This window comes from Aotus nancymaae, unplaced genomic scaffold (genome assembly GCF_030222135.1).
Source record: "Aotus nancymaae isolate 86718 unplaced genomic scaffold, 86718_ANA_hifiasm-v0.15.2.pri h1tg000064l_1, whole genome shotgun sequence".
Classification (NCBI taxonomy): domain Eukaryota; kingdom Metazoa; phylum Chordata; class Mammalia; order Primates; family Aotidae; genus Aotus; species Aotus nancymaae.
The window spans coordinates 13,346,547-13,374,033 of NW_026988479.1; the positions used below are offsets into that span (position 1 = coordinate 13,346,547).

Consider the following 27,487-nt stretch of genomic DNA (forward strand, 5'->3'; position numbering starts at 1 on the left):
AGGTACCTAGAATAGTCAAATTCATAGAGACAGAAAATAGAGGTTATCAACCGCTGGGCAGAAGCAGGGATGGGGAGCTATCACTTAATGGATATAGAGCTTCTGTTCTGAATAATGAAAAAATTCTGGAAATGAATTGTGGTGATGGTCTCACATTATTATTATTATTATTTATTATTTTTTTTTTTGAGAGGGAGTTTTGCTCTTGTTACCCAGGCTGGAGTGCAATGGAGTTTTGCTATGTTGGCCAGGTTGCTCTCAAATTTATATCATAGCATTATTTATTAAAGGAAAATTTGGATACCACTAAGTAATAATATGGAAGTGCTTTTATAAATTAGGGTCCATTTATTAGAAAAAAGCATCCAGGGTCCGGGCGCGGTGGCTCACGCCTGTAATCCCAGCACTTTGGGAGGCCGAGGCGGGTGGATCACGAGGTCAAGAGATCGAGACCATCCTGGTCAACATGGTGAAACCCCGTCTCTACTAAAAATACAAAAAATTAGCCGGGCATGGTGGCGCATGCCTGTAATCCCAGCTACTCAGGAGGCTGAGGTAGGAGAATTGCCTGAACCCAGGAGGTGGAGGTTGCGGTGAGCCCAGATCGCGCCATTGCACTCCAGCCTGGGTAACAGGAGCGAAACTCCGTCTCAAAAAAAAAAAAAAAAAGAAAAAAGCATCCAGAGCTGGGCACAGTCCCGTGTGCCTGTAGTCCCAGCTACCCAGTAGGCTGAAGTGATAAGATTGCTTGAGCCTAAGAGATCGAGTCTAGCCTGGGCAACATAGCAAGACCTTTTATCTAAAAAATAAAAAATAAAAAAGCAGGCTGGGCGCGGTGGCCCACAACTGTAATCCCAGCACTTTGGGAGGCCGAACTGGGTGTATCACGAGGTCAGGAGTTTGAGACCAGGCTGGTCAACATGGTGAAACTCTGTCTCTACTAAAACACAAGAAAAATAGCTGAACATGGTTGCGGGTGCCTGTAATCCCAGCTACTCGGGAGGCTGAGGCAGGAGAATCATTTGAACCCGGGAGGTGAAGGGTGTGGTAAGCCGAGATGGCACCATTGCACTCCAGCCTGGGCGACAAGGTGAGACTCTGTCTCAAAAAAAAAAAAGCAATCTTTATACTTAAAGAATAAAGTAGAAGAGGCCAAGGCACGGTGGCTCATACCTGTAATCCCAGCACTTTGGGAGGCTAAGGCAGGCAGACTACCTGAGGTCAGGAGATCGAGACCAACCTGAGCAACATGGTAAAACCCTGTCTCTACTAAAAATACAAAAAATTGGCCAGCACGGTGGCTCACACCTGTAATCCCAGCACTTTGGGAGGCCAAGGTGGGCAGAACACCTGACGTCGGAGTTTGAGACCAGTCTGACCAACATGGAGAAACCCCGTCTCTACTAAAAGTACAAAATTAGCCAGGCATGGTGGTGCATGCCTGTAATTTCAGCTACTAGGGAGACTGAGGCAGAAGAATTGCTTGAAACCTGGAGGCAGAGGTTGCGGTAAGCCGAGATCATTCCATTGCACTCTAGCCTGGGCAACAAGAGTGAAACTCCGTCTCAAAAAAAAAAAATTAGCCAGCCGTAGTAGCATGTGCCTGTAGTCCCAGCTACTCAGGAGGCTGAGGCAGGCAGAGGTTTCAGTGAGCTGAGATCGTGCCACTGCACTCCAGCCTGGGCAACAGAGTGAGACTCCATCTCATATAAAAAGAAGAATAAAGTAGAAAATCAAAGCCCAAGATATTTTTTCCCCCTTATATTTAAACAAGAAGATCAGAGGATATATAGTTCCTGTCTTTTCCTGTTCAAACGATACTTCTCCAACCCTTTTTCCCACCTAAATTTGGCTTGATGTCAGTTTAGAAAAATTCAAAGGTTCATAAATTCAGAGCTGCCATCCTATAGCCTATAACACTCCAACTGACCCTTAATAATGATGTTCAATGACTTACCAGCAGAGAAAAAGGAGACGCATAAGGCTCCCCTGATCTCTTTTGAAACCTCAGGTTCCTGGGTGCGTGCCACTCCAAGGGCCTCAAAGTGCTGTTTTCCTGCATAAGAAAAACAGCATTAGTTGGGGAAGAGAAGTGTCAGTTGGCTCTGATAAAAACATTTCATCTGATGAAGCCATGAATTACCCTCACAAAACACATTTCATGTAATCAAAGTTGACCCTACAGCCTGAGCTTATATAACTTTGCATTGGAAGATGCAAATTATGATGTGCATTTTATGTATGGCATGCAGATTTGCTTTGGAAGATACTAATTTTATGGTCACAAGTAAAAGGAATGGGGTAGGGGTAGGTAGCCTGCCTGGGAAGGTGATAGTGAGATTTTAAAAAGTTAGGCTGGACATGATAGCTCACACCTATAATCCCAGCACTTTGGGAGTCCCAGGCGAGTGGATCACCAGAGGTCAGGAGTTCGAGACCAGCCTGGCCAACTTGGTGACAGTCTGTCACTACTAAAAATACAAAAACTAGCCAAGCATGGTGACACACACTTGTAATCCCAGCTATCTGGGAGGCCGAGGCAGGAAAATCGCTTGAACCCAGGAGGCAGAAGTTACAGTGAGCCAAGATTGTGCCACTGCACTCCAGCATGGGTAACAAGAGCAAAACTGTCTCAAAAAAAAAGTGATTATAGGCCTGGTACAGTGGTTCACGCCCATAATCTCAGCCCTTTGAGAGGCTGAGGCAGGTGGATAACTTGAGTTCAGGAGTTTGAGACCAGTCTCTACTAAAAATACAAAAATTAGCCAGGCTGTGCTGGTGCATGCCTACAGTCCCAGCTGTTTGGCAGGCTGACACAGGAGAATCGCTTGAATCCTGGAGGCAGAGGTTGTAGTGAGCCGAGACTGCGCCATTGCACTCCAGTCTGGGCGACAGAGCAAGACTCAGTTTCAAAAATAAATAAATAAAAAATGATTATAAATGGAGATTAGAAGGACAGTATTAAATCAAGAAAAAACTGATTAGAACAGCCAAAAATATGAGCATATCTTAAGTCAATGTAAGAAAAGAACAGTAGCTATCTTTTATGAGTAATGACCTGGGTAAAGGGATGGGAGGCAGGGAAGAAAAAAGATGTCTAGGAAAGGGGATTAGTTGAAATGATTAGAGAGAAAATTATCTTAGTGATTAGGTGGCTCTGGAGAGGCTAGTTTTAACTTGGAAGTGAAGGATAGCCTAAGGTTTGCATAAAAAGGACCATGGCTTCCTCGGAGTAAGGGCTTAAAAGCTAGACTAAGGGAGAAATAAGAAATTAATAAATCTACACTTGCATATAAAGTGGTGAAAAAAAAATCTGTGAACAAGTTATGCAAGTTATCCCTATCTGTTAAAACAAACAACCGAAAAACTCTTAAATCCCTACACTACAGTAAGGGTAATTTTTGTCCTCAAACTCTTCAACCGAACATGAGAAATAACGATGACCTACTGTGGAGGACTTGGAGCTGGGTCTCTGTCCTAGGGCCAAACTTTAATGAGAAAAAACAAAAACAAAGAATTTTTTTCCCCTATAGCAATACAGTTTGCTTATCTAGCACACGAGATGTAAACAGCTCTACCGTTTCACAATGACACTAACAAGTTTCTTCACTCAAAAAAATAAATCTGGTAATATATCTAGGTTTCCATTAAACACTCACATTTTCTTTATTTGCAGATGAGCTACACATTGCATCTCTCTTTCTATGGCCACGGTCCAAACCATTTGGAGTGCTACAAATAAGCTGTGCCTAAAAAAGAGTGTTTGCTGAGAACATCCAGCATCTTCAAGCCACAGGTGCATTGGAAACCCTCTCCCTCCCACCCGAAAAACAAACCCAAACCCAAAAAAGATAAGCTACTCACTGGGCTACTTTTCATTAGGTGCTGGTGATGATTCCTGCAGATTAAAACAAACTGCCCATCAGGTTAGCCCCAAATATGGTTTGATTATTCTTCAGTGGATTGGTACATCCCAACTTTTTCTTTATTTCATTCTAAGAGCCCTTTTCCTAGTTGACATGTCTCTTCTGGCAACAATACACAGGGTATTCTCTGTGGTAAACATCAAGACTCAAGTGACATCTTGGGGATAAGACCCTCATTTTGCCTGCATAACCATATAAATAAACATGCACCAAAAATGAGTAAGTTTTATACAATTTACAATTTACTAATTTTCCAGCACAGTGTATTGGGGCTAATTTTTTTAAAAAAATTAATTTCTATCATCCCTCCCTGGATTTCATTATCTATCTGGGTTAGAGCATTCATTTTTTATTTTTATTTATTTATTTTTTGGAGATGAAGTCTCGCTCTGTCACCAGGCTGTAGTGCAGTGGCACAAACTTGTCTCATTGCAACCTCCGCCTCCTGGGTTCAAACAATTCTCCTGCCTCAGCCTCCTGAGTAGCTGAAACTACAGGTGCCCACCACCACACCTGGCTAATTTTTGTATTTTTAGTAGAGATGAGGTTTCACCATGTTGGCCAGGATGGTCTCCATCTCGTGACCTCATGATCTGCCTGCCTCGGCCTCCCAAAGTGCTGGGATTGCAGGCGTGAGCCATAGCACCCGGCCGGGTTACAGCATTTACAGCAATTCAGGTCAGGCACGGTGGCTCATGTCTGTAATCCCAGCACTTTGGGAGGCTGGGGCAGGCTGATCACTTGAGGTCAGGAGTTCAAGACCAGCCTGGCCAACATGGAGAAACCCTGTCTCTACTAAAAATACAAAAAATTAGCCAAGCATGGTGGTGCATGCCTGTAATTCTAGCTACTAAGGAGGCTGAGGCAAGAGAATCACTTGAACCTGGGAGGCGGAGGTTGCAGTAAGTCGAGATCAAGCTATTATACTCCACCCTGGGCAACAAGAGCAAAACTCTGTCTCAGAAAAAAACAAAAGAGAGAGAAAGGTTTTGTACCCTGCAGAATCTGTATAGGATAAAATCTCTATGACTAGTGCTGAAAGGCTTTTGCATGGGGTTCATTTGGCAACAGAACTTACATCCCAGCTAACTGTACTTCCTGAAGTCCTGAAGAATCCAGGTGACCTGCAATCAAATATAAAGAATCAGTAAAAGGAGTTATTTTTGTCCATGCATCCTGTTTTTCCTTCAGATTTTCTTCATTACCAGTAAGCCATATTAACTGCAAGGACTGAGCTTTTAAACACAAAGCCTCTTGATTGGTACCCATTTCATGGTAAGAGGTACAATTTCATGGAACTTAAGAATTTATATGCGTCATATAAATTCTGGGAAACAGAGTACTATGCTAACCTATCGAGTGTTGGTTTTTTTTTTTTTTTTTTTGAGTAGAAAAGAAAGGTTATCACTCAGAAAACCTGAAATTAGAATTCTGTAAGGTCGACTAATGAAACATTCATTTTGGAATGTTTTATACAAAACATGCAAGAATTAGTTGACAACATATTCCTTTACACTGGTTTCTTTGCCTCTGCTGAGATTAGACTAAGGCACAAAACTTCTCATATCCTATGACTATACTTCCATTACCATTATTAATCAGTCAACAAAATATATTTCTTCTTGTCTAACATTTTCAAATGCAAAGTAGCTCCTATTAGTGTTATCTTTCTCTTCCCATTGGCTTAATCATTCTCAAAAATCATCTAGTTACCCACAAAATTCCATTGCTCTAGGCAGATTCTCTATATACTTTCACCACCTTCCATCTCTATTCTACTTCCCTGTCGTTTTCCTTAAAAGTAATTCTTCCCTTTGAGGCCTTTATCTCCCTTCTCCCTACCAGTTTCATCAAGGTCTGCAGAAGTGGTAAGCTGAGTGGCAGATATCTCCCCACCGCTAAGATTCGAAAGATCAAGGCAACGTTTTGGCGTTCCTCTGTTGAGACATAATAGTACATCGAAATTCCCATTAGATTGTTATATCTTTAAAAGTCAAAAATCATGCCATACTCTTCGTTTATTTATTTTTTTATTGTTTGAGAAGGAGTCTTGCTCTGTCACCCAGGCTGCTGTACAGTGGCACGATCTCAGCTCACTGCAACCTCCGCCTCCCGGGTTCAACTGATTCTCCTGCCTCAGCCTCCTGAATACCTAAGATCATAGGGACCCAACACCACACCCAGCTAATTTTTGTATTTTGAGTAGAGATGGGGCTTCTCCACGTTGGCCAGGATGGTCTCGATCTCTTGACCTCGTGATCTGCCCACCTTGACCTCCCAAAGTGCTGGGATTACAGGTGTGAGCCACCACGCCCGGCTAAAATATCCCTTAATGTCTATCAGATCATCTGAACAGTGTCCAAATAAATCTAATTGCTTTTGAAAATATCTCAGGCTGGGCTGAGAAAAATCTCCCACTACTATAATGTATACCTCATTTTCTCCTTACCAACATACTGAAACAGATATTGTTTTTTTTTTAATGAGGCCCAAAGTTTATTGGCCGAGGAAGATCTTGACTTCACATCCTCTGTCCTGAGCAACGTGAACACAGACTTGATTTCCCCCTGGAGTCCCTAGTATTTTCCAGGTACTTACTTCTCTATTTGCTATTTGAGACATTATACGATCAGAATTCAAAGTACAACGGCAATAACACTAATAGTAATACTAATAAAGTGACCGACTCATAATGCAGCAGTTTTCAAAGACTTTTCACAGATACCATAACATTTGATTCTCACAAGATCCTAGTAAGATAGGAAGAGATGATGATGATGATGATGATTATTTTTGAGATAGGGTCTCACTCTGTTGCCCAGGCTGGAATGCAGTGAGGCGATCTTGGCTCACTGCAGCCTCCAGCTCCCGGCTCAAGCAACTCTTCCACCTCACCTCAGCCTCCCGAGTAGCTGAGACTATAGGTGCCCACCACCACACTCAGCTAATGTTTAATATTTTTTGTAGAGACGGGGTCTTGCCATGTTGCCCAGGCTGGTCTTGAACTCCTGGACTCAGGCGATCTGCCCTCCTTGGCCTCCCAAAGTGTGATTACAGGAATAAGCCACCTCACCTGGCTGAGATTATTATTTCTATGTCACAGGAAAGAAGGTGAGACTCAAAAGGGTTACAATGTCAAGGGCAGAGCTGAGACTTAAACCCTGACCTTTGAGCCAGGATAACTGAAAACAAACCAACAAAAAACCCAACTGTTTGGAAATAGCAAAGGCAATAAGATGTAAAAATAAAAGTATATTTACCCAGACAAAATGCTTAGGTTTGTAGAATCACCAAGAAATTCACCCACTGGAGTTCTAGAGACATCTGGACAGACGGTAAAGGAAGTTTCTCTCTCCAGGAGCAGGTTTAACATTTTCCTTTGATTAGACCGAAAACTGGGTCCTGAGTCAGACCTTCCTTCCTCTCTTATGGATGAGAAGAGTTCTGTAGACATGGTCTTCGAGTTCTCACAGGAGAAAAACATAAACCTAGCTAGGAGGAAAACATCATCTATATCGGTACATCAGAGTTCCCTCAGCTTTCCCAAAGTCCTCCACCCTTTTCAGTCAGGCGGATCAGCACTGGAGGAGGGGCATCCCCGAAGGGTGATTCACAGCCTGGCTTCGAGGTTAAACTGCACTTGGTCGAAGCGGCTTGGCTTCAGGTTAGAACCTGAATTCACTGACGAGAGGCAACCTTAGGACTTTAAAGATGGAATAAAGAGAGGACTTTGACTTGTTCCACGCGACACAGCTCCAGACTCCTGACCAGAAGGAACCCAGGTCTGGTAACTCGCAATAATGCCCATTCGGCCTTCCCAACCTCCGTTTGTGGGGGCCCGACTGGACCCTAAGGGGTCAATGGGGTCTCCGTGATTCTGTGGCGGATACCACTGCGAACTTACCTCAAGCCTGGAGTCTGAGGCTTGCCATCGGGAGGAAGGAAAGTGGGTAGGGGTCGGACACAGGTGGAGACTAGAGTAGAATAAAAGGAAATCTGGGGGAAAGCAGACAGTTAACCAAACTGCAACTCTGCCTCCCAATTGGGAGGTCAGCGTCGGACTCGGCGGCTTCCCTGAGCAGAAGGCCGAAGTTACAGCCTCCGAGCAAGAATACCAACAGCCACAGGCGTTGACCATTCAAACCTTCCGCCCGCCCGGTAATTTATCCCGACTCGCCTCTGAACTGCGTCAGCCAATCTCCGCGCTCGCGCCCAGACCCTCACGGCCAATCATTGGGCTCGCACATCACCCGGGGGCGTGTGCTTGCGCTGGAAGTGGTAAGACTTGCCCCGCCCCATAACCAGAGCAAGATAGCGATTGGCCCACCAGCGCTAAGCAAGGCTGCGGGGTATGCCCGCCTTACGGGGAGCCTGACGTATCATTGGCTCTCCCTCTGAGCAATCGCCACACCCTTTCTGTTTTCTTCGTTTCCCTCCGCCCCACGAACCCCGGGAGATTTAAATCGCGCCTTGTTAGCAATGACCATTCCCCTAGGATAATACTAGGAAACATTGTTTTGGGTGTAGGATGTTGTAAGCGTTTCATTTTCATGGCTTCTTTCTTGTGCCGTTTGCGCGGGCGTTTTCTTCTACGTTTTGCTGGCCTTCCACGAGAGCTGGAGCGTTTGCTGCCGGTGTGGTAGGTGTTGGGGCAAGACAGGTGTACGTGTTTATGATGAGAGGCATTGGCCCCTAGAGCTTTCCTTGTTTGGTGTTTCTTTTAGTGTGCAGCATCTCAGAGACGCTAGTGTACGTGAGTAAAAAGAAATTCCGTTGCAGGGAAGTGGAGGAATTAAATCATCCCGGAATAATCCTTATCACAGTCCAGAAGACCTCAAAGTTTGGTTATTAATGGAATTTTTGAACAATAACTAAGTGGTGATATTTAGAAATTATTGGCCGGGCGCAGTGGCTCACGCCTGTAATCCCAGCACTTTGGTAGGCCGAGGCGGGCAGATTACATAAGGTCAGGGGCTCAGGAACAGCCTGGCCAACATGGTGAAACCCTGTGTCTACTAAAAATACAAAAATTAGCCAAGTGTCGTGGCACACAATCTGTAATCCCAGCTACTTGGGAGGCTGAGGCATGAGAATCGCTTGAACCCGGGAGATTGAGGTTGTGCCACTGCACTCCAGCCTGGGCAAAGAGTGAGACTCTGTCACAAAACAAAAACAGACATTCCTGATGTTAGGGATTTGCTTTTAAATAATCCTGTGCTGGGGGAGGGTATTGATGATACAAGATTGACCCTGAGTGTTGAGCAATAGGGGGCAGGAGGGTCCATCATATCTGTGCTACTCAACATTTAATGTGCACACTTACCACCTGGGGACCTGCTAAATGCAGATTCTGATTCGGGAGGTCTGGGTTGCAGTTGTCGCCCAAGGTTCTGCCCTTTTAACAAGTCCCCTGCTGATGGTGAGGTAGCTGGTCCTAGGACCACACTTTTGAGTAGTAAGGTATTATCTCATACTCCTTACTTCAGTGTATATTTAAAAATTTCCATAATAAAAATCTTCCAAAAATAACCTTGGAAGCTCTTTAAGATGTAGGCTCCAAAAACCATCATTCAGTAGGTCTAAAGCAGGGTCATTATCAAGGCCCCCAGGTGCTACCCATGCAGATAACTTGCAGATCACACTTTGAGAAACAAAAGTCAAAAGTGCAACTTTTGTCTGATGTCAGTATCTTGGTGGTGGTAGTGGCTGAGAGGCACAGTGTAGTCAGCTGGCTTTTATCTTAATTCCCTTTTCATCTGTAGAAATTGCTTCCCCAGAAAGGAGATGTGTGAAGAGTCTTTGTCCTCTAGGATGCAGACAGTGAATGTGGGAGTTAGCATAGAACCTTGCTATGCCAGCTGAGTTTGAAAATCAGGTTGGGGATTAAGGGAGTGTGGGATGAGTTGATACCTGCTTTGATGACTACAATATAATCACATTTTGTGGAAAACTGTATACTTCCCTGCAGGTGGGAAGTAGAGACAGATGAAGTTATTCTCCAGTGGCGGCAAAAGCAGATAGATTATGGCAAGTGTACACCTGGCTACCAGTGCTTTCTGCAGCAGGTCTCCAAGTGAGTGCAGTTATAGATGGTCACAACAAAGGTGTCAACCAAAGTGGCTTTCGTTCAATGTTCAGGTGATGGAAATATACTAGAATCTGAGTGCTCTGACAAACTTGCAGCATTCCTAAAAGAAATTTTCTAAAAATATGGCCCCAAAAATAAGTTTCTGAGATTTTTTTCAAATGGAAATTATACACCTAGCCCTTAAGACTTTTTTTTTTTTTTTTTTTTGAGACAGAGTCTTGCTCTGTTGCCTAAGCTGGAGTGCCGTGGTGCAATCTCTGCTCACTGCAACCTCCAGCTCCAGGTTCAAGCAATTCTCCTGCCTCAGCATCCCAAGTAGCTGAGACTTCAGGTGCCCGCCACCACGCCCAGCTGATTTTTGTATTTTTAGTAGAGGTGGGGTTTCACCATATTGGCCAGGCTGGTCTCGAACTCAAATGATCCACCCACCTTGGCTTCCCAAAGTGCTGCGATTACAGGCAAGAGCCACAGTGCCTGGCTGCCCTTAAGACTTTTTACAGATGCAATGGTACGCCTGTAGTCCCAGCTACTTGGGAGAATTGTTTGAGGCCAGCCTGGGCAAAATAGGCGCTGTCTCCTAAAAACAACAGCAACAACACTCTTAAAAGCTCTATGTTTCCTAATGAAATTGTTTTTTGTTTTTTTTGAGACAGAGTCTTGTTCTGTCGCCCAGGCTGGAGTGCAGTGGTGTGATCTCGGCTCAGCGCAACCTCTGCCTCCTGGGTTCAAGTGATTCTCCTTCCTCAGCCTCCCAAGTAGCTGGGAATACAGGCACGTGCCACCACACCTGGCTAATTTTTTTGTATTAGTAGAGACGGGGTTTCACTGTGTTAGCCAGGTTGGTCTCAATCTCCTGACCTCAAGATCTGCCTACCTTGGCCTCCCAAAGTCCAGGGATTACAGGCATGAACCACTGCACCCGGTGAGATTGTTTTCCTACCAAACATTTTTACTATCTCATCATGACTCCATCTGGCTTAGCTAATTGCAACATACTTAGCTAATTACATGTACATTTACATGCATACATACAAACTGAAACGGTAGAATTATTTTAAAGGTAAGTCAAATATTGTCTTTTATATCTTGATTTCTGAGGGTGTTGGAATATATCTAATTTATCCTTCCCGGAACAAAGACTATTAGGGAGGTGGGAAGTTTGGTGTTTAATCTGATTTGAAGATTTACTTTTTCTGTTGGATTGAGGGCATTGATCCTATGTCATCCTTGGGAAATCCCTATCTAGGCTCCTGATTCACTGTGATAAGCAGTGAGCTGTTTTCCTTCACCTTGACCTCAATCTGACCCATATTTGTTGTTGCCAGGGCACAGCAGCAGCCTGGGCTTCACCCTGAAACATCAAACAAGAACCGTCAGTACAGCGGTTGCTCCTGGGATGCCCAGATCAGGCAGTGGAGAAGAGCCCTACATTTCTGGGACCCTCCCAGCCAGCCTCTGCAGGGCAGGGGAGCTGAGGGGTGTGTTTTCCATTCCTTGTTCTTTTCATGACTGGTAGGCTTAGCCCTACTTCTCCCCACTTTGCAGCGATTTAGCTTTCACTGGGTGAAAAGGAAGGGTCTGAATTGAATGCATGTTCCTCTGGCTTGGCTGTTACTTCCTAGGCAGGGAATAGAGAGTCTCTTAGAGCCAATGGATTCCACTCCTTTGGATGACCTCCTGGATAACTGGCTCCAGGCCCCGGAACCCTCAGAATATGGATGGAAAGTATCCTCTGCTGAAACCCATTGGGGCAGGGTCAGAGATGGGGTTCAGTCCATGAGGGCACAATTAAGATGCTATTCGAAACAGTGACTCAAGAACAAAATAATACAACGGGGGCAGCAGGGAAGACGAGCAGGACATGAGTAAAAAATCGTTGGGAATTAAAAGTGGAATAAGGAGATTTCATTATGGGTAGGAGTGTTGGGCTGCACTGGAGGCTATTTAATAGACAATGAAAGGGGATGTAACCTTCCTTTGAAATGAGGCTTGAAACTTGCAGGGTTTTTTTTTTTTGGTCTCAGTTTCTTTCAATGTTTTGCAAATGAGCCAATGTCTACTTTCAACTCAATCATGTAATTAGTAAGCTTGGTTAATAATAAAAAGGGGAAGAGCTTAGTGGTGAAAAGCAAGGGCTTTTTGAATCTCTTTTAGACTGCTTTTTGATACTACCTTTACCTACCACGTGGGCAGTCATTTAACCTCCTGGGCGGTTTCATTTGTCAAAGAGAAGGTTTTGTTTCATTGGATGACTGTAAGAAAAAATGAGAATATACATCAAAGTATGTAGGCCACGTGGCTCACACTTGGAATCCCAGCACTTTGTTTTTTGTTCTTTTGTTTTGTTTGTGGCCCAGGCTGAAGTGCAGTGGCATGATCTCAGCTTACTGCAACCTCTGCCTCCTGGGTTCTAGTGATTCTCCTGCCTCAGCCCCTGGAGTAGCTGGGATTACAGGTGGGCGCCATCACGCCCAGCTAATTTTTGTATTTTTTAGTAGAGATGGGGTTTCACCATGTTGGCCAGGCTGATCTGGAACACCTGACCTCAGATGATCTGTCTGCCTCAGCTTCTCAAAGTGCTGGGATTACAGGTGTGAGTCATCATGCCTGGCCATTCCAGCACTTTGTGAGGCCAAGCTGGGAAGATCATTTGAGGCCAGAAGTTTCAGACTACCCTGGGCAACATAGCAAGGACCCGCTCTCTACAAAAATAGAAATAAATATGCTGGGCATGGTGGCACACCCCTGTAGTTCTAGCTACTCAGGAGGCTGAGATGGGAAGGACAGCTTGAGCTCAGAAGTTCAAGCTGCAGTCAGCTATGATGGTCTCACTATACTCCAGCCTGAGCAACAGAGCAAAACCCTGTTTCTACAAAAAAAAAAAAAAAAAAAAAAAAAAAAGCATGGTGTCTGGCACATAAGTGCAATTATTGGAAACCATGTGTCCCATACTTCATGGCGCCTGCCTCTGCTCCTTTTGCCAAGGGGAAATAGGCAGTGCAAGGTAAATCTCCCCACCTCTATTTTCTCAGTTAGTATTGTACCTCGCTTTTCCTCTACTCTTTTTCAGTTTGCAGACTTTGTGGCTCCTGCCTCCTCATCTCCCTGGCTCAGTGAGGAAGATCCCCACCATTGGCTCTACTTTTCAGCTAATCACAGCTATTTACCTGTCCCAGTCATGAGTAAGGCACAAAATATTTACAGAGAACAGATGTCTTTCAGAGGACTTTCTGCTAAGTGTAATAGTGAAGATTACTTTCATTACTGCTACTTTCCAATCAATTTTAAAAAATCGAAAACTCTGCATTACAAAGAGATCACAATACGAAGGCATTGTTTAAAGCCTCTTCTTTATCCACTTTTTTGCTTGTCTCCCTGAACCATCTGTGAGGCTGAGACTCAAATTTACATAAGAGCCAGAAACCATCAACCCAACCTCTTCACACACTAACGTCTACATTCAGTCTCTTAAAAAAGACTTAAACTTTGGCTCATGTGGGAAGTGGTGGTAGTGGTGGAGACTTAATAAAAGGTTGTTTTGTCTTCCTGAAGTGGAAATGTAGCGCCGTCAACATCTTTTCCCCATCTGCCTGTTTCCTCCCTCCCTCCCTTTCTGTTTAAGGAAAGTGTAACCACCGTACTTCTCCCCACCTCCCCGCACCTCCCCCCGCTCCACGCACCTCCCCCCACCCAACGCAAGCAACTGAACCGCCTATGATGTCATAATCACAATCCCATTACCTCATCCTGCTGAGGGGGGGGGCGGAGAGGGAGGAGAGGGAGCGAACAGCCTTGGGCTATCCTGAGCTTTACAAAGTGTTCTGGGTGAGGGCAAATTACAAAACCGAGTGGAAACGGCCCCGCAACCATTGGAAGTCCTGGGTTTTGAGGGTTCATGCTGATCCGGCAGCTGCAAGAGGGGCTCCTGGGACTCAGAACAGGCCCTGATCCGCGCTTGGACCACACTTCCCAGCAGCCTTCACGCGGCGGACAGGTCCTTTGCTGGGGGAAGGGGGATTCCTTCGAAGAGGTGGCCGTGGAGGGCGGAGCAGCAGAGCAGGTGAGGGGCACTGTGGCTAATTGCATGACGCGGTCCGAACCGAGTGGGAGGCTGCAGTTGGGCCGATGGAGGGAGGGAGGCCAGGGGCGATGCCTTTGTTTACCTTCTTCCGACGTGGCCTCCCCTGCGGGTTTCAAGATGTGCCTCCGACTGGGACCTTCCACTTTCTGAGATATTTTGAAGGGGGTGACTCGTTAGTGAGGAGACCATCCCCATCCCTAAATCAAAGCGCCAGGCTAGTTCCCGACAGCGCTATCTGAGAAAAACGTTGAGGGAGACACCACACGGGGCTGCGGCCTCCGCGGGTGGCTCGGGGGGATTCTGCGAGCCGGAGCTGTCCCCCTACTCTCCTCAGGGACTCGTTGGTTCGCGCCAGCGCCTTTTAAGGGCACCGTGGGGCGAACGGAGCGCTCAGAGCTGCTTCGGCCGTGGCCCTGGGAGCTGGAAGAGCCGCGGTAGGTGGCGGAGGGCAGGTGGCGCTGGGGCCTCGGGGCGGGCACCTCAACTGTCCCTCCCTCCTTCCCTCTTTCCCCTCCCCCAGTCCGGCCGCCCGCGCGGCCGGGCCTCGCAGGCCGCCTCCGCGGGGAGAGCACGGGACCCAGTGGGGGAGGGGGTGGCGGAGTGCTAAGTCCCAGACCCTCCCCATTCCTTGCGTCCTGAGTTCGCTTCCCACAGCCAGATGATGGAACCTAGTGGGAAGAGGCGAACGCCAGCCCCCCTGAGCAAGCCCTGGCGACCCCCCCCTCGCCGCGGACCAGCGGACGCCCCATGCCCCACCCCGCGGGGACAGGCAGGGCAACAGAGGAGTAGCTTGAAGATTGGAGGGGCCTAGCCTTTTGCTTCTTCATGGGGGTGGGGGGAGGGGTGTTTCCCACTTGTCACCCCTATCCCCACCAGAACCATATGGAAGAAGAGGCGAAAGGTCTCCACTTACCTGTTCATGCACCTCCCTGCCTTCCTCATGTTTTCCTTCAGTCTCCGCAAGAGGTGTAGGGCTGGGACCTGGGGGGAAGGTCCCCAAGGGATTTGTGACTCTCCTCCCTCTTGGCCTGACTTGATTCTACCTTGTCTAGGTTCAGCAGAACCTCAGCATCCCTGAAACAGGAGTGTCAGGGGTTACTGCCATCCAGTAGCAGATGGGGTGGGGGTCCGGTCTTTATTTTAGTGGTCTTTATTTTGGTGGAGGAAAAGCCTGGACTGAGGGTTAGGCCTGGTGGGGTTGCTGAGAGGGCCTAGCGGCCTGCTGCTCTGTGAAGGGCTGAGCCCTTGTGCCAGTTGTTAAACTGAGAAGTTTTAACTTGTTTAGTGAACGTTCAGGGCTGTCTCTACCCTTCAGATACACAAAATGGAAGGGGAAGGAAGGCAGCAAGATCGGGCTTCTTACACTTTTTTCAATGCCTGCTTGAGAAAGAGGAGGCCCCTCGCGGAGCTGGTTTGCCTTCTTTTGTGTCCTGGTTTGATTCCTTATGGCTTCCGTTCTGTTCCCCCTCTCAGCCTGGCCTGTTTTAGGAAACTCAGGCTGAGAGTATCAGTTGCGTGGTGGTAGTTGCATTGTTCCAATTACCGCTGTGTGTGGCCACATCCCAACAATTAAAATGCAGAAAAACACAAATTCACTCTCTTCACTTGATCCTAGAGATGGTTGGGAGTTTGCTGTTTGTCCAAATGTCTTTTGAAAAGCTAGAGAGTTTGTTTCACCACCCTGCTCCTCATAGCTGGTTAGCCTGAGGCCTGAGGTCTTTAAGGTAAAATCCTGCACTTAGGTTTCCTCTCTGGTTGATCTTTGAGGGCAGAGTTAAGAAACCAAGAGCAAAAGTGATAGAAGCTTTAGCTTCTCCCATAAGAACATAAGGGAAGCAGCTGAAGGGAGCTCCCCGGAAGCTAGAATTTTGTTCAGGGTGGTAATAATTATGCATGAAAATGATAGTTAACTCTAATGATGATTGACTTCTCTTGCACCTTTCTTCCAAAGAACTCCAAGTACATCCAGGTTTATTTCTTTGCTCTTCCTTGTGGCCTCCTTCTGAGGTGTGAATGGGTTACAGATGATATCCTCTTTATTGTAGAGTGATCTGCCCCCAAGGTCACAGAAGGAAGAGCCCTCTTGGGCCTTTCTTAATGTGCAGGTGAGGGAGGATGTTATTCAGCCACAGATAGACCCTGTTGCCTTCTTCATCTTATTGATATCATTACTTCTGACATTCTGAGGTCTTGAAGATTCACAAACGGAAATGAGAAATGGTAGTATGTGGACTCCTGATTTTTACAGGCCAGGTGGTAACTTTTGTACATTTTAGTATGTTATGTCGTTCCTGTGACAGATTTAGATTATTCTGCCTACCTTACATATGGGTAAACTGAGGCCAAGGAGTATTAAAAGATTTGCCAAAACTCTCAGAAAATTAGATTAATAATTAGATTTCTTGATCATTAGTTCTCTTGACTAGCTAATGCTGCATACATTCTCTGGTAAGCTGTCAGCTTGCTGGTCATTTCTGGGAATAGACAGAACAAAATCAAGACTCTGGCTTAACCTCCTCTTTTCCTTTGAGCAAGGCCCCTCGGGTAATTATGTGGGCTTGATGCCTGTTCTCTGATGGAGTTAGTTTGCTTCTGTCAGAAATTGACCATGAGAAAGAATCTTGCTTAACTGTATCCATGGTCTTTGCATCAGATCAGGCTAAAAACTTAGTCGAATAAAGTCATGTAGTTGTTTATAATGTCTGGAGTTGAAATGTACTGGAATTACCCTGACCATTTCCTTATTCTCTTCCTATTTGATAAGAAAACATACACAGTATCTATGGGAAAACAATAATATATCAGATATTTAGGCTGTGGGAGGACATAAAATCCTATGTACTGTGGTCCAAAGCAGAAAGTCATGCCTACAACCACCGTTCCTCCTTGTTCTCTTATTACTATTTCTGTAGTTTGGGAGAAGGGTACCTCTTTTCACTTCTGACTGGGAGATAAAATACTGGGCTGATCTTGATGGAAATAATCATTTGGGCATCCCTCTCTCTCACTTGAGCAGCTGTTTGCTAAGTGGTACTGGTATTCCAGTTAGAAACAACAGAGCATGAACCAGGTTAAGAGTGGCAAATAGGTTTCAACTTGATTGCCAACTCTATTTTATTTCGTATCTAGACTGCCAAGTTCACAATTTTTGAAGCTATGTTTAGGCTTAGCAGGAAAGAGCTGTGATCAATTGATTCTGCCAGAGGCCTGGCTTAGGGGTGCTGTGGTATGTGTGCCATGCATTTTCCATCTCTGGACCAGGTGCATCTCTAATATCACTTGGGGCTGGTCCCTCTAATTGGCAGACTCAGCAGGCATGGCTGGAGAGGGAAGTCCCAATGGTGCTAGAATGGTGCTGCAGTGGCAGAAGACGGCTCACGAGTGAGGTCTGGAAGAACAACAGGGAAGACATCCATCATTTGCTCCAAAGTGTGCAAGTCAAATCCTGGGGAGAATCATGATAACCCTGATCACTGAGCAGCTACAGAAGCAGACTCTGGATGAGCTGAAATGCACACGCTTCAGCATCAGTCTGGTAAAAGACCAGTCTTCCTGCTTCTCCACAACCCCCTCCCCCTTTTTTCTGAGGCTGATTGTTGCTACTACTTTACTCTTGTCCTGTGCTGTATGAATCATGGTACTTAACCTGGAAGAGCCCACTAACGGCTCAAAACCCAGCCCAAAAGGAAGGGGGCAGGGATTTTTCCACCTATAGAGAAGGGACAGCAAAACCTGGGTGGAGAAGGGTTTGAGATGTTGGAAGATGTGGACTGTTTGACTTACTAACTTTGGGAAGACAAAAGGAAGAACGCTTAATGTCCCTAACATCCCTATAGCTCGTGAATTGCAGAGGAGAACTGAAGAGGGCTTCCTAGAAATCTGTCAGTGTGTCCTGAATCCAAATCATGATGGATATTCTCTCTTTCTTAGCCTTTGCCTGATCATGCAGACATCTCCAACTGTGGGAACCCTTTCCAACTTGTGTCTGGTAAGGCATCGTGTGTGTTTGTGTATACCCGTGCCTATCTCCACACATTTCTATCATTGGTTTCCAGTGACCAGGGTTGGCAAGCCTAGCCCTAGAACTTTCTTGCCAGAGTCAACTTCTGAGATCGGTAGTTGTCTTTCATGTTCTAGGATGAAAGTTACTTGGTTAGTTTGCTCTTACTCTAGCTCTGTGGGGACTTGTATAGTCTAATTTTTTGAATAGCTAATACATTCACATAGTTCAGAATTTAAAAAATAACAAAAAGGAGGTTATGCTGAGAAAAATCTCTCTTACTCTCCTGTTCCCTATCTACCCAGCTTCTGCCACCTCCCTAAAAGTATTAGTTTCTTTACAGTGTATGTGACTGGAATTTTTTTATATAAAAAGAAGCAAATGTATACATATCCTTTTTTTTTTTTTACTTTAAGTTCTGGGGTACATGTGCAGAACATGCAGGTTTGTTACATAGATATACATGTGCCATGGTGGTTTGCTGCAACTATTTTATTTCCACATTTTTAACACAAAAGGTTGCATATTATGTATCATTTTGTACTTTAAAAAAAAAAAGAAATTGGCCGGGTGCAGTGGCTCATGCCTGTCCCAACAGGTAGATCATGAAGTCAGGACTTTGAGACCAGCCTAGCCAACATAGTGAAACGCCATCTATACTAAAAATAAAAAAATTAGCCAGGCATGGTGACGTGCTAGTAGTCCCAGCTACTCAGGAGGCTGAGGCAGGAGAATCGCTGGAACTCGGGAGGCAGAGGTTGTGGTGAGCCGAGATTGTGCCACTGCACTTTATCCTGGGCAACAGAGCGAGATTCCATCTCAAAAAACTTTAATATAGCTAGGAGATCTTTCCCTATCAGAATGCTGAACATTCCCTTGTTATCTATAGCTTCATATTATTATACTGTATCAATGTATAGTGGCTTATTTTTTATTTTTTTTTGAGATGGAGTTTTGCTCTGGAGTGCAATGGCGTGATCTTGGCTCACCTCAACCTCTGCCTCCTGGGTTCAAGCAATTCTCCCGCCTCAGCCTCCTGAGCAGCTGGGATTACAGGCATGGCTAATCCCTGTGGGATTACACCACACCCAGCTAATTTTGTAATTTTAGTAGAGATAGGGTTTCTCCATGTTGGTCAGGCTGGTCTTGAACTCCCAACCTCAGGTGATCCGCCAGCCTCTGCCTCTTAAAGTGCTGGTAGAGTGGCTTATTTAACAAATCTTCTATTGATTTACATTTAGGTTATTTCCAATCTTGTTTAGATACATAGTAGCGGGCCAGGCATGGTGGCTCACGCCTGTTATCCCAGCACTTTGGGAAGCCACGGTGGGTAAATCACTTGAGGCCAGGAGTTTGAGACCAGCCTGTCCAACATAGTGAAACCCCGTCTCTATTAAAAATATAACAATTAGCCAGGTGCAGTGGCTCATGTCTGTAATCGCAGCACTTTGTGAGGCTAAGGTGGGTGGATCATGAGGTCAGGAGTTCGAGACCAATCTGGCCAACATAGTGAAACCCCGTCTCTACTAAAACTACAAAAAAATTAGTCCGGTGTGGTGGTGTGCACCTGTAATCCTAGCTACTCAGGAGGCTGAGGCAGGAGAATAGCTTGAACCCGAGAGGTAGAAATCGCAGTGAGCCAAGGTTGTGCCATTGTATTCTAGCCCAGGTGACAGTGCGAGACTCCATCTTAAAAAAAAAAAAAATTAGCCAGGCGCGGTGCCTCACGCCTATAATCCCAGCACTTTGGGAGGCTGAGGCGGGTGGATCACGAGGTCAAGAGATCGAGACCATCCTGGTCAACAAGGTGAAACCCCGTCTCTACTAAAAAATACAAAAATTAGCTGGGCACGGTGGCGCGTGCCTGTAATCCCAGCTGCTCGGGAGGCTGAGGCAGGAGAATTGCCTGAACCCAGGAGGCGGAGGTTGCGGTGAGCCGAGATCACGCCATTGCACTCCAGCCTGGGTAACAAGAGCGAAACTCCGTCTCAAAAAAAAAAAAAAAAAAAAAAATTAGCTGAGCATGGTGGCAAGTGCCTGTAATCCCAGCTACTCAGGAGGCTGAGGCAGGAGAATCACTTGAACCTGGGAGGTGGAGGTTGCAGTGAGCCAAGATTGTGCCCACTACACTCCAGCTTGGGCAACAGAGTGAGACTCTGTCTCAAAAACAGAAAAAAAAAAAAAAAAGAAAAATACTGTAGCAAATAACCTTGTACATATGTCATTTTTTTGCATGTGAAAATATATCTGAAGTATAAATTCCTAGATTATTAATTACTCAGTCAAAGGGCCCATGATCATAGGGACATTTAGATGGAGGCATCACTAGTGGACAATTAGAACTCTAACTCATGCTGCCGAGCTGTTCTGCATCTCTTTTTCTGTTGGGATACCTAGCAAGGGAAGTGCTTTGGCAAAAACATGTTCATTCAGTCTCTTCCTCCTTTTATTAAAGACTTGCTGGAAACCAGGTATTGTGTTATAAGTATAGAATGTGAACTCATGGTTCCTGCCCTCATAGAGGTTAGTAGGGGGAAGAACTATTGACTAAATACAATCAGTATTAATTTTGCCATCATCAAGTCTGACTTCATATGCTTGTCAGTTGCTCCAAGTATCCGGCCCTTGCAGAATTCCACCAGCTAGCCAGAGGAGTTTGGACTAGGCCCTTAGTTCCTTAATGAGCCATCTCCCAAAAGTCACATTTTTGATTGGAATACAGTGAGTGAGAATCGTTTCTTTTAGTCCATTTCCCCTTCCTTCTCTTGGTCTCTCCATCTCTTTGGATTTAAGGAAGGCCTAGAGGAAGGGATTTGGAGTATGCAGGTGGCCAGACACAAAGGAACATGAGCAGCACAAAGTCTTAGGGTTTCTCAAGCCTGGATTTTACTGTCAAAGGCCTTCCCCACCCTGTCTACCCTCCCTAGGAATAAAAGTGATCTCTTACCTGCCTGATTACCTCTTACTTCTTGGCAGCCCTAACTCCTGACTTGGTGCTGTTGACACATGAGAAGAGGAAAGGCCAAAGAAGGAGAGCATAGGCCTGCTTTTCAGCATCCAGGGCAAGAGTGGGGGAGGGGCTGGGGGAAGGATGAGCAGGGACATATATAGACCTGTTTGTTTCTCTTGACTTCTTTTACTTTTGAGAGGGAGTGGCAGGCAGTAGATGAAATGTTTTTGATTCCAGGTAGTTTGTCACAATGGAGGCAATATAACATAGTCGTTTAGAAACCTGGCCTTGGCATCAGACAGACCTGGATTTGAATTCTTTGGTCTTTTGATTGCCGTGTGATTTTGGGAAAGTTACTGAATTTCTCTTATCTGTGAAATGGGGATAATGATAATGATACTACCTACCTCATGAGGTTTTTGGAAAATTTCACATAAAGTGCTCCGTACATTGTATGGCACATGGTAAGTTCTTTACAAATGTAAGCTATCATTAATATTATTTTTTTTATGAATGCCTTCCAGAAGGTGCTTCCTGGAGGGGCCTGCCCCACTGTTCCTGTGCTGAGTTCCAGGACAGCCTCAACTTCAGCTATCATCCCTCAGGCCTGAGCCTGCACCTCAGACCACCCAGTCGGGGAAGCTCCCCCAAGGAGCAGCCCCTCTCCCAAGTCCTAAGTCCTGAGCCCCCAGACCCAGAGAAGCTTCCTGTACCCCCTGCCCCTCCATCTAAGAGGCACTGCCGCTCACTCTCAGTGCCCGTGGACCTGTCTCGCTGGCAGCCGGTGTGGCGGCCCGCCCCCTCCAAGCTGTGGACTCCCATCAAGCACCGGGGCAGTGGTGGAGGGGGTGGGCCGCAGGTGCCTCACCAGAGCCCCCCAAAGCGGGTCTCCAGCCTCAGGTTCCTCCAAGCTCCCAGTGCCTCTTCTCAATGTGCCCCAGCCCACAGACCCTACAGCCCTCCTTTCTTCAGCCTGGCCCTGGCCCAAGATTCCTCTCGACCCTGTGCTGCCTCCCCTCAGAGTGGCTCCTGGGAGAGTGATGCTGAGTCCTTGTCACCTTGCCCACCTCAGCGCCGCTTCTCCCTGTCACCCAGCCTGGGCCCGCAGGCAAGCCGCTTCTTGCCTTCTGCACGGAGCTCTCCCGCATCCTCCCCAGAGCTGCCCTGGCGACCTCGAGGTCTCCGCAACCTTCCCCGAAGCCGCTCACAGCCTTGTGATCTGGATGCCCGCAAAACTGGGGTCAAGCGGCGCCACGAGGAGGACCCCCGGCGTCTGCGGCCTTCCTTGGACTTTGACAAGATGAATCAGGTGGGACCAGCAAGACTAGGGAAGCTTGGATGGGAGTGTAGGGACTCTGTTACGTTCCCACTTTTGAGCTAGCCCCTAGCTTCATTCCCCTGCTCCCCTGCCACCCACCAGCAGCACCTCCTTTAGCTCTTAGCTAAGGTGACCTACCATCCCAGCTTGCCTGAGACTGTCCCAGTTTTAGCACTTAAAGTCCCCCCATCCTGTGAAATGCCTTAATCCTGGGAGGTAGAGAAACTGGGGTGAGACCCATGTTAAACCTTCCAACAGGGATCCCAAATTGTCCTGCAAGTGGTACTTTCCCTCCTTTTTAAGAATTCACAAGCTGCAAAAAATCCCATCATCAGTGCCCACTCCTTGTGCCCAAAGTTGGTTTTGCCACTTGCCTGTCACTGCTTCAAAGTGGGTCTGTGAAGACTGAAGCAAGTTGGCCTGCTACAGTGTAGTCATCTGTTAGACAAATGTTTTTTGACTTCCTAGTGTGAGTGCAGTTATTCTATGCACTTGCTTACTTTTTTCATGTTATTCTTTCTAGACCACTGGGTTACAAACCACTTTAAGAATAGATTCACTTTTTCATACAGTTGTCCATCCCATCTGCAAACATTTACTGACTCTGACTAGGCACTGGCAGTACAGAGTAGTACAATGCAGATGATGTTCCCGCCTGCATAGAGCTTCTAAATCTTTTTTTTTTTCCCTATTGCTTTGAGCAAAAGCTTCTAAATCTAATGGAAACAGTGGGCTCCCAATTTTGTCAGAAAGTTTATAAACCTCACCCTAAAGCCTAGGATTCTTGCCTTCAGGTGTAACTGTCTTCTTTGTTTGTTTGACAGAAACCATACTCAGGAGGTCTCTGTCTCCAAGAAACAGCCCGGGAAGGCAGCAGCATCTCTCCACCATGGTTCATGGCCTGTAGCCCCCAACCCCTCTCTGCTTCCTGCAGCCCCGTTGGGGGTTCCTCCCAGGTGCTGAGTGAAAGCGAAGAGGAGGAGGAGGAGGGGGCCGTGCGGTGGGGTCGGCAGGCACTGAGCAAGCGGACACTATGCCAGCAGGACTTTGGGGACCTGGACTTGAATTTGATTGAGGAGAATTAAAACTGAGAGGCTGCTTCCTGGGGCCACACAGACTGACTCTCTTATGGCTACTAACAAGTGTTGAGGCCCCAAGGCTGGGGGCCTAGCCTGGGAATGGGGGTGAGTGGAGGGCTCCGACTCAGGGCAGCTGGAAATCTTCTCGCTCCAGCAAGCTCGACCATGCTGAGAGACTGGCTGGGACAAGATAAATGGAGCTGGTGGCGGGAGGGACAGCCCCAGAGCAGACCCTTCCCATGGCGGCCCTGAGTGTGAGTATCCCTGCCATGAAGAGAGCAATGGGCAGGGAAGGAAGGGGTCTGCTGACCCCAGCTCGGGGATTTCACTAGCCCCTTTGCTTCAAAGGGCACTTGTGTCTTAGAATTTGGCCAGGGTGGGGGGTTGAGTCAGCCTCCTCGGAGAAATTGTGTGAGAGTGTGTGCGTGCATGGGAGTGTACTTGTGGAAAGGTGTGTTTGCGTAGCCTTAGGGAAGGAAGGCAGTTGCTCCTTAACAGCAGAGTATCATGATACCCCCAGGATCTTGAGTTTTTTACAGGATGGTGGGTTTGCTCAAGGAGTTAAGAGGTGGGCACTAAGTTTTCATTTTTTCTAAATAGCTCTGGAACCAGGCTTGTAATCCATAGCATCACCAACTCTGCAAAGGATTTCGGTTTGGGGCACAGCAGGGTGTTTTAAGTGCTGTGACTTCAGCTAATGATCTTTTCCTCAGCACCTCCACCCAACCACTAGCTTGATCTAGTATATTGGGGAATGCAGATGGAGGGGGTCACCATATTTTTTCTGTGCTGGCCTTTTTTTCTCATCAGATTGTCTAGGCTTTATACCAGCTGCCTCTTTTGCCCTCTTGAGTAGAGTTGCACATGGCACATGAGCAACTGAGGCAGGGTTAGGGGGGTTCCATCTCTCTCTTCTCTGCTGATGGGACCCTTTTCCCCTTACCCTCTGCCCTTTTAGGCCATAGACTAGGTAGGAAGGCCCTATATTGGTCCCCAGTATCTAGTGAGGGAGACCTGCAGCAGAAGTGGCATTCAGCCCTCAGCAGACATGGGTGAGCTCACCATAGCACTGCTATTTGGAAGCTGACTGCAGGAAACCAATTCTTACAAGATCCAGGCCCAGCCTCTTTGACCTGCTTGAGAAAGAGGAAGGAGTGTTTAGTATTTAATAGTTTACTTGTCTTCCACTCCTGCCAGGAAATGTTTATTTGCCTCTAATTGGCCCTTAGAGACCATAGGGAGGTTGGGACTCACTGAGGGATTGACTGAGGATGTATAAAGCAAAGGCTATAAGAAGCAATTAGGAGTTTAGTTGTCATTGGATTGAATTTACTTTTTTGTTTCTCACCCAGAACTTGAGTCAGGACTGCTGGTCCCAGTGGCCACAGTGATGGGTTTAAGTACCTTGGTAGGGCTGGCACCAGTGGAAATACATACTAAAGCTGCCACCACAATAGCTTGTGAGGTTTTGTCCAGTTTTGGTTAGACCCTGCATGACCAAATTGGACCTACCCTTCTTGTTTATGGCAAGAAGGACATTTTTCTCTTCAATTTCCAGGGTTTCCTAGGACCCAGTTCCTCATGTAAGGGAAGAAGACCAAGGTCTTTGTGTTTTCTTCCTCATGGAATTGAACCTGACATTTTCTGGGTTTCCTGTGTGTCAGTAGCATCAGTGAGGCTTCAGCCTGCTCGTTTCCATTCCAGAGAGGAGGTGGCCATGTCTTCTTAAGCCTTTGGCCCTCAGAGGCTCCTCCGTATCTCCTGGCTAGTTACCACCGGGCTACCAGATCTCTAAGGGCCTGAGAGAGGCCCTCTGGAGAATCCAGGGAAACTGTGAGTCCAGGAGTTGCCCATCTATGGTTTAATTCCTCCCCTGGCTCTTCTCCCTCTTCAGGCCATAATTTCCCTGGTGCCAACTTCTTTTCTTCCTTGGGTATCCTCATCCCTGGGCTCTCTGCTGCAGATTGACTGTGCCAGCTTCTAACAGGTCACTGGCAATGCCAATGAGGTTTCTGCAGGCCCTAAGCTGAAGAAGTGAGGCAGTGATTCTGCCTCCATCCTGGTTTCCCCAAAGCCCCAGGGCACCATTCTTAGGGGAGAAGGTCTACAGTTATCATTATTTTAATTCCATTACTTTCAGTCTGGAAAACTAAGCTAGTCAGAACTATCATCTTGCTTCCCAATGTAAGAACCCGTGGCCCTGGAACAAGCCTTTTCAAGAAGTGGTTCATGTTGCTTTACACAGTAGATCTGTTCCAACAGTTCTGTGTAAACCAAATGCTATTTTTCATTGCATTTGGACTGCTGACCATTTAAAAGCAGCCTATGATTGCGTCTTTTTGTAAAGCAAGCAACCTCCCTCCACTTTAGCTGTTTTGACTATTTGGATTTTCACATATTGGGCTTACCCAGAGTGGAGCACACCTCCAGGGCATGTGGCTGACACTGGGTAGATGTCTGCATCTGTGCTGTGTGTGTGGTGTGGTTGGCCAGTAGGTGAGTATCCCTGCGTGTGTGAGTGAAGCCACTCCCCAGGCTGGTGCTCTCCTCCTGTGCCCAGTGACTGCCCAGTGGCAGCCCAGCTGCCCTTCACTCCCACCTGCTGCCAAAGTCCCTGTGCTAATGGGATTACAAATACAAAAAGTGGAAAAAAATTTTTTCGTAAACTTTGTTTTATATTAAAAAAAATCCATAAGTCTGTGTGTGTTAAACATGAGGTTCTGCCTCTGTGGCTGTGTTTGAAAAAATAAAGTTTTATTAGAATAATCCATTTTCCCAAGCAACCTTGTGTACTACAGTGTCTTCTTCCCTTCCCCACAAAGAAGGACAAGGAAGAAGCAGGGTAGAAAGCCACCTAACTGTTCTAGCCCCTTCCTCTAAGATGTGGGTCAACCTTTCAAAAGGGGCAGTGTTTGGACCCTAGGCCCTTTGCCGGCCATGGGAGATGATATACTGTGGCCCAGGCTTCTGCTAAGGCCTTGGTTATTTTTGACAGTCTGGTTTAGTCTCTCTTTCCCTGGCAGTTATACTTGTCTCCTCCTGCCTGCTGTCACTCTCACTTCCAGCAAGTTGAAGTCAGTATTAATGCATTCCCAGCTCCCCGAGAAATGCTTTATGGTGCATTCAGGAACTTGTATAAATTGGTTTGTAGGCTTTGGGAAGTAGGGAGATGGCAGAGTGGGAGACGGGGCCAGGGATCTTTCTTAAGTTTTCACATGTTATGTCCTGGAGAGATAGAGGTTTAGTCATCAGAATTCAGATTCCAAAGACCTAGGCAATTTTTCCATCTTAAAAATATTGCTTTTGGAAAATTATCCTAGCAGCAAAGCTTCTCTTTTGTTGTAGAAGAGTATTTTCCCTGATGTTTCCATTTGGAGTGTTGATTTGCTGAAAGAAGCTATGTGGCTCATTCTCTTTCTTTAGACCTTTCTATTCCACCCTTTCTTCTCCCTATGTTGACATTCTTCCAATGTGTGTGGGTGAAGTGTAGTTGCTTAGAGATCCAGGCAGAAGCCTCTGTCCCTAAGGCTTAGCTTGTCTTTACCATTTGTGGTGCTAACTTGCCAGGCAGCAAGGAGAGTCAGGTTGCTTAGCCTATGTCCTAGTTTCCTGCTTCAAATTGGTGGCACTCATCATTGAATACCAATGAAGTATGTGCAGGAGGACAGCATTGATTTGACTACCTGGAGCAGGAATCTTTGCAGGGATGCAAATACACCCTAGAAAAAGTGAGAGTTGTCCGGGAAACAAAGGAAGGGTTTTTCGGGAGGTGGGGGCCAGTGGCATGTGGTTAAAGAAGCTTAGAATTACAGTTTTTTTTCTTTAAAACTGATGTTTCACTTCACCTACAAAGGATTTTGTCTCCTTTTTTCTTTTGAGTTTATTTTTGTGAATTTTTCTGCTGTTTACTTCCTGTGAAGCCAAGTGTGATTTCATTTTTCATTCCTGAAGTCTTGTTAATATAGGAAAGAATATAAACTCCATGAGGACAAGATTTTTTTGTTGTTGTTATTCAATATTGTGTCCCCAACACTTTGGAAAGTTC

The 27,487-nt window shown here is 46.3% G+C and overlaps 2 protein-coding genes across 5 annotated transcripts in view; one reads left to right on the forward strand and one right to left on the reverse strand.

Moving 5' to 3' along the window:
* Positions 1–9,435, reverse strand: part of CDC25C (cell division cycle 25C) — a 46,897-nt gene extending 37,462 nt beyond the window's left edge. Inside the window, exons 1-7 of one of the 3 annotated variants that reach the window (XM_021664954.2) lie at positions 7,831–9,435; positions 7,187–7,414; positions 5,769–5,863; positions 5,005–5,050; positions 3,865–3,898; positions 3,660–3,749; positions 1,958–2,056 (exon numbers count right to left, since the gene is read on the reverse strand). In XM_021664954.2, coding sequence (XP_021520629.2) covers positions 1,958–2,056; positions 3,660–3,749; positions 3,865–3,898; positions 5,005–5,050; positions 5,769–5,863; positions 7,187–7,410 — 588 coding nt within the window. In that variant the 5' untranslated portion in view covers positions 7,411–7,414; positions 7,831–9,435. Of the gene's footprint in view, positions 1–1,957; positions 2,057–3,659; positions 3,750–3,864; positions 3,899–5,004; positions 5,051–5,768; positions 5,864–7,186; positions 7,667–7,830 lie in introns of those variants that run through there. The other 2 variants (XM_012476683.3, XM_064366361.1) reach the window with 2 other exon arrangements.
* Positions 9,436–13,778: 4,343 nt separating this feature from the next.
* Positions 13,779–26,225, forward strand: FAM53C (family with sequence similarity 53 member C). 2 transcript variants are annotated; one of them, XM_012476975.2, is made up of 5 exons: positions 13,779–14,074; positions 17,401–17,630; positions 18,026–18,083; positions 21,570–22,354; positions 23,188–26,225. In XM_012476975.2, exons 2-5 carry the CDS (start codon positions 17,553–17,555, stop codon positions 23,446–23,448), a joined length of 1,182 nt encoding a protein of 393 aa, XP_012332398.1. In that variant the 5' UTR covers positions 13,779–14,074; positions 17,401–17,552; the 3' UTR covers positions 23,449–26,225. The 2 variants fall into 2 exon arrangements, with proteins under 2 accessions (XP_012332398.1, XP_012332240.1); XM_012476817.2 differs by lacking the exon at positions 13,779–14,074 and adding an exon at positions 14,488–14,529.
* Positions 26,226–27,487: the final 1,262 nt, after the last annotated feature.

What these genes read in the sequence shown, in the direction of transcription:
- FAM53C (XM_012476975.2), top strand. Translation starts at nt 17,553, where the DNA reads ATGATAACCCTGATCACTGAGCAGCTACAGAAGCAGACTCTGGATGAG. An exon ending in CACGCTTCAGCATCAGTCTG is followed by an intron (nt 17,631 to 18,025) that starts GTAAAAGACCAG and finishes TCTCTTTCTTAG; the next exon opens with CCTTTGCCTGATCATGCAGA. An exon ending in CCCTTTCCAACTTGTGTCTG is followed by an intron (nt 18,084 to 21,569) that starts GTAAGGCATCGT and finishes AATGCCTTCCAG; the next exon opens with AAGGTGCTTCCTGGAGGGGC.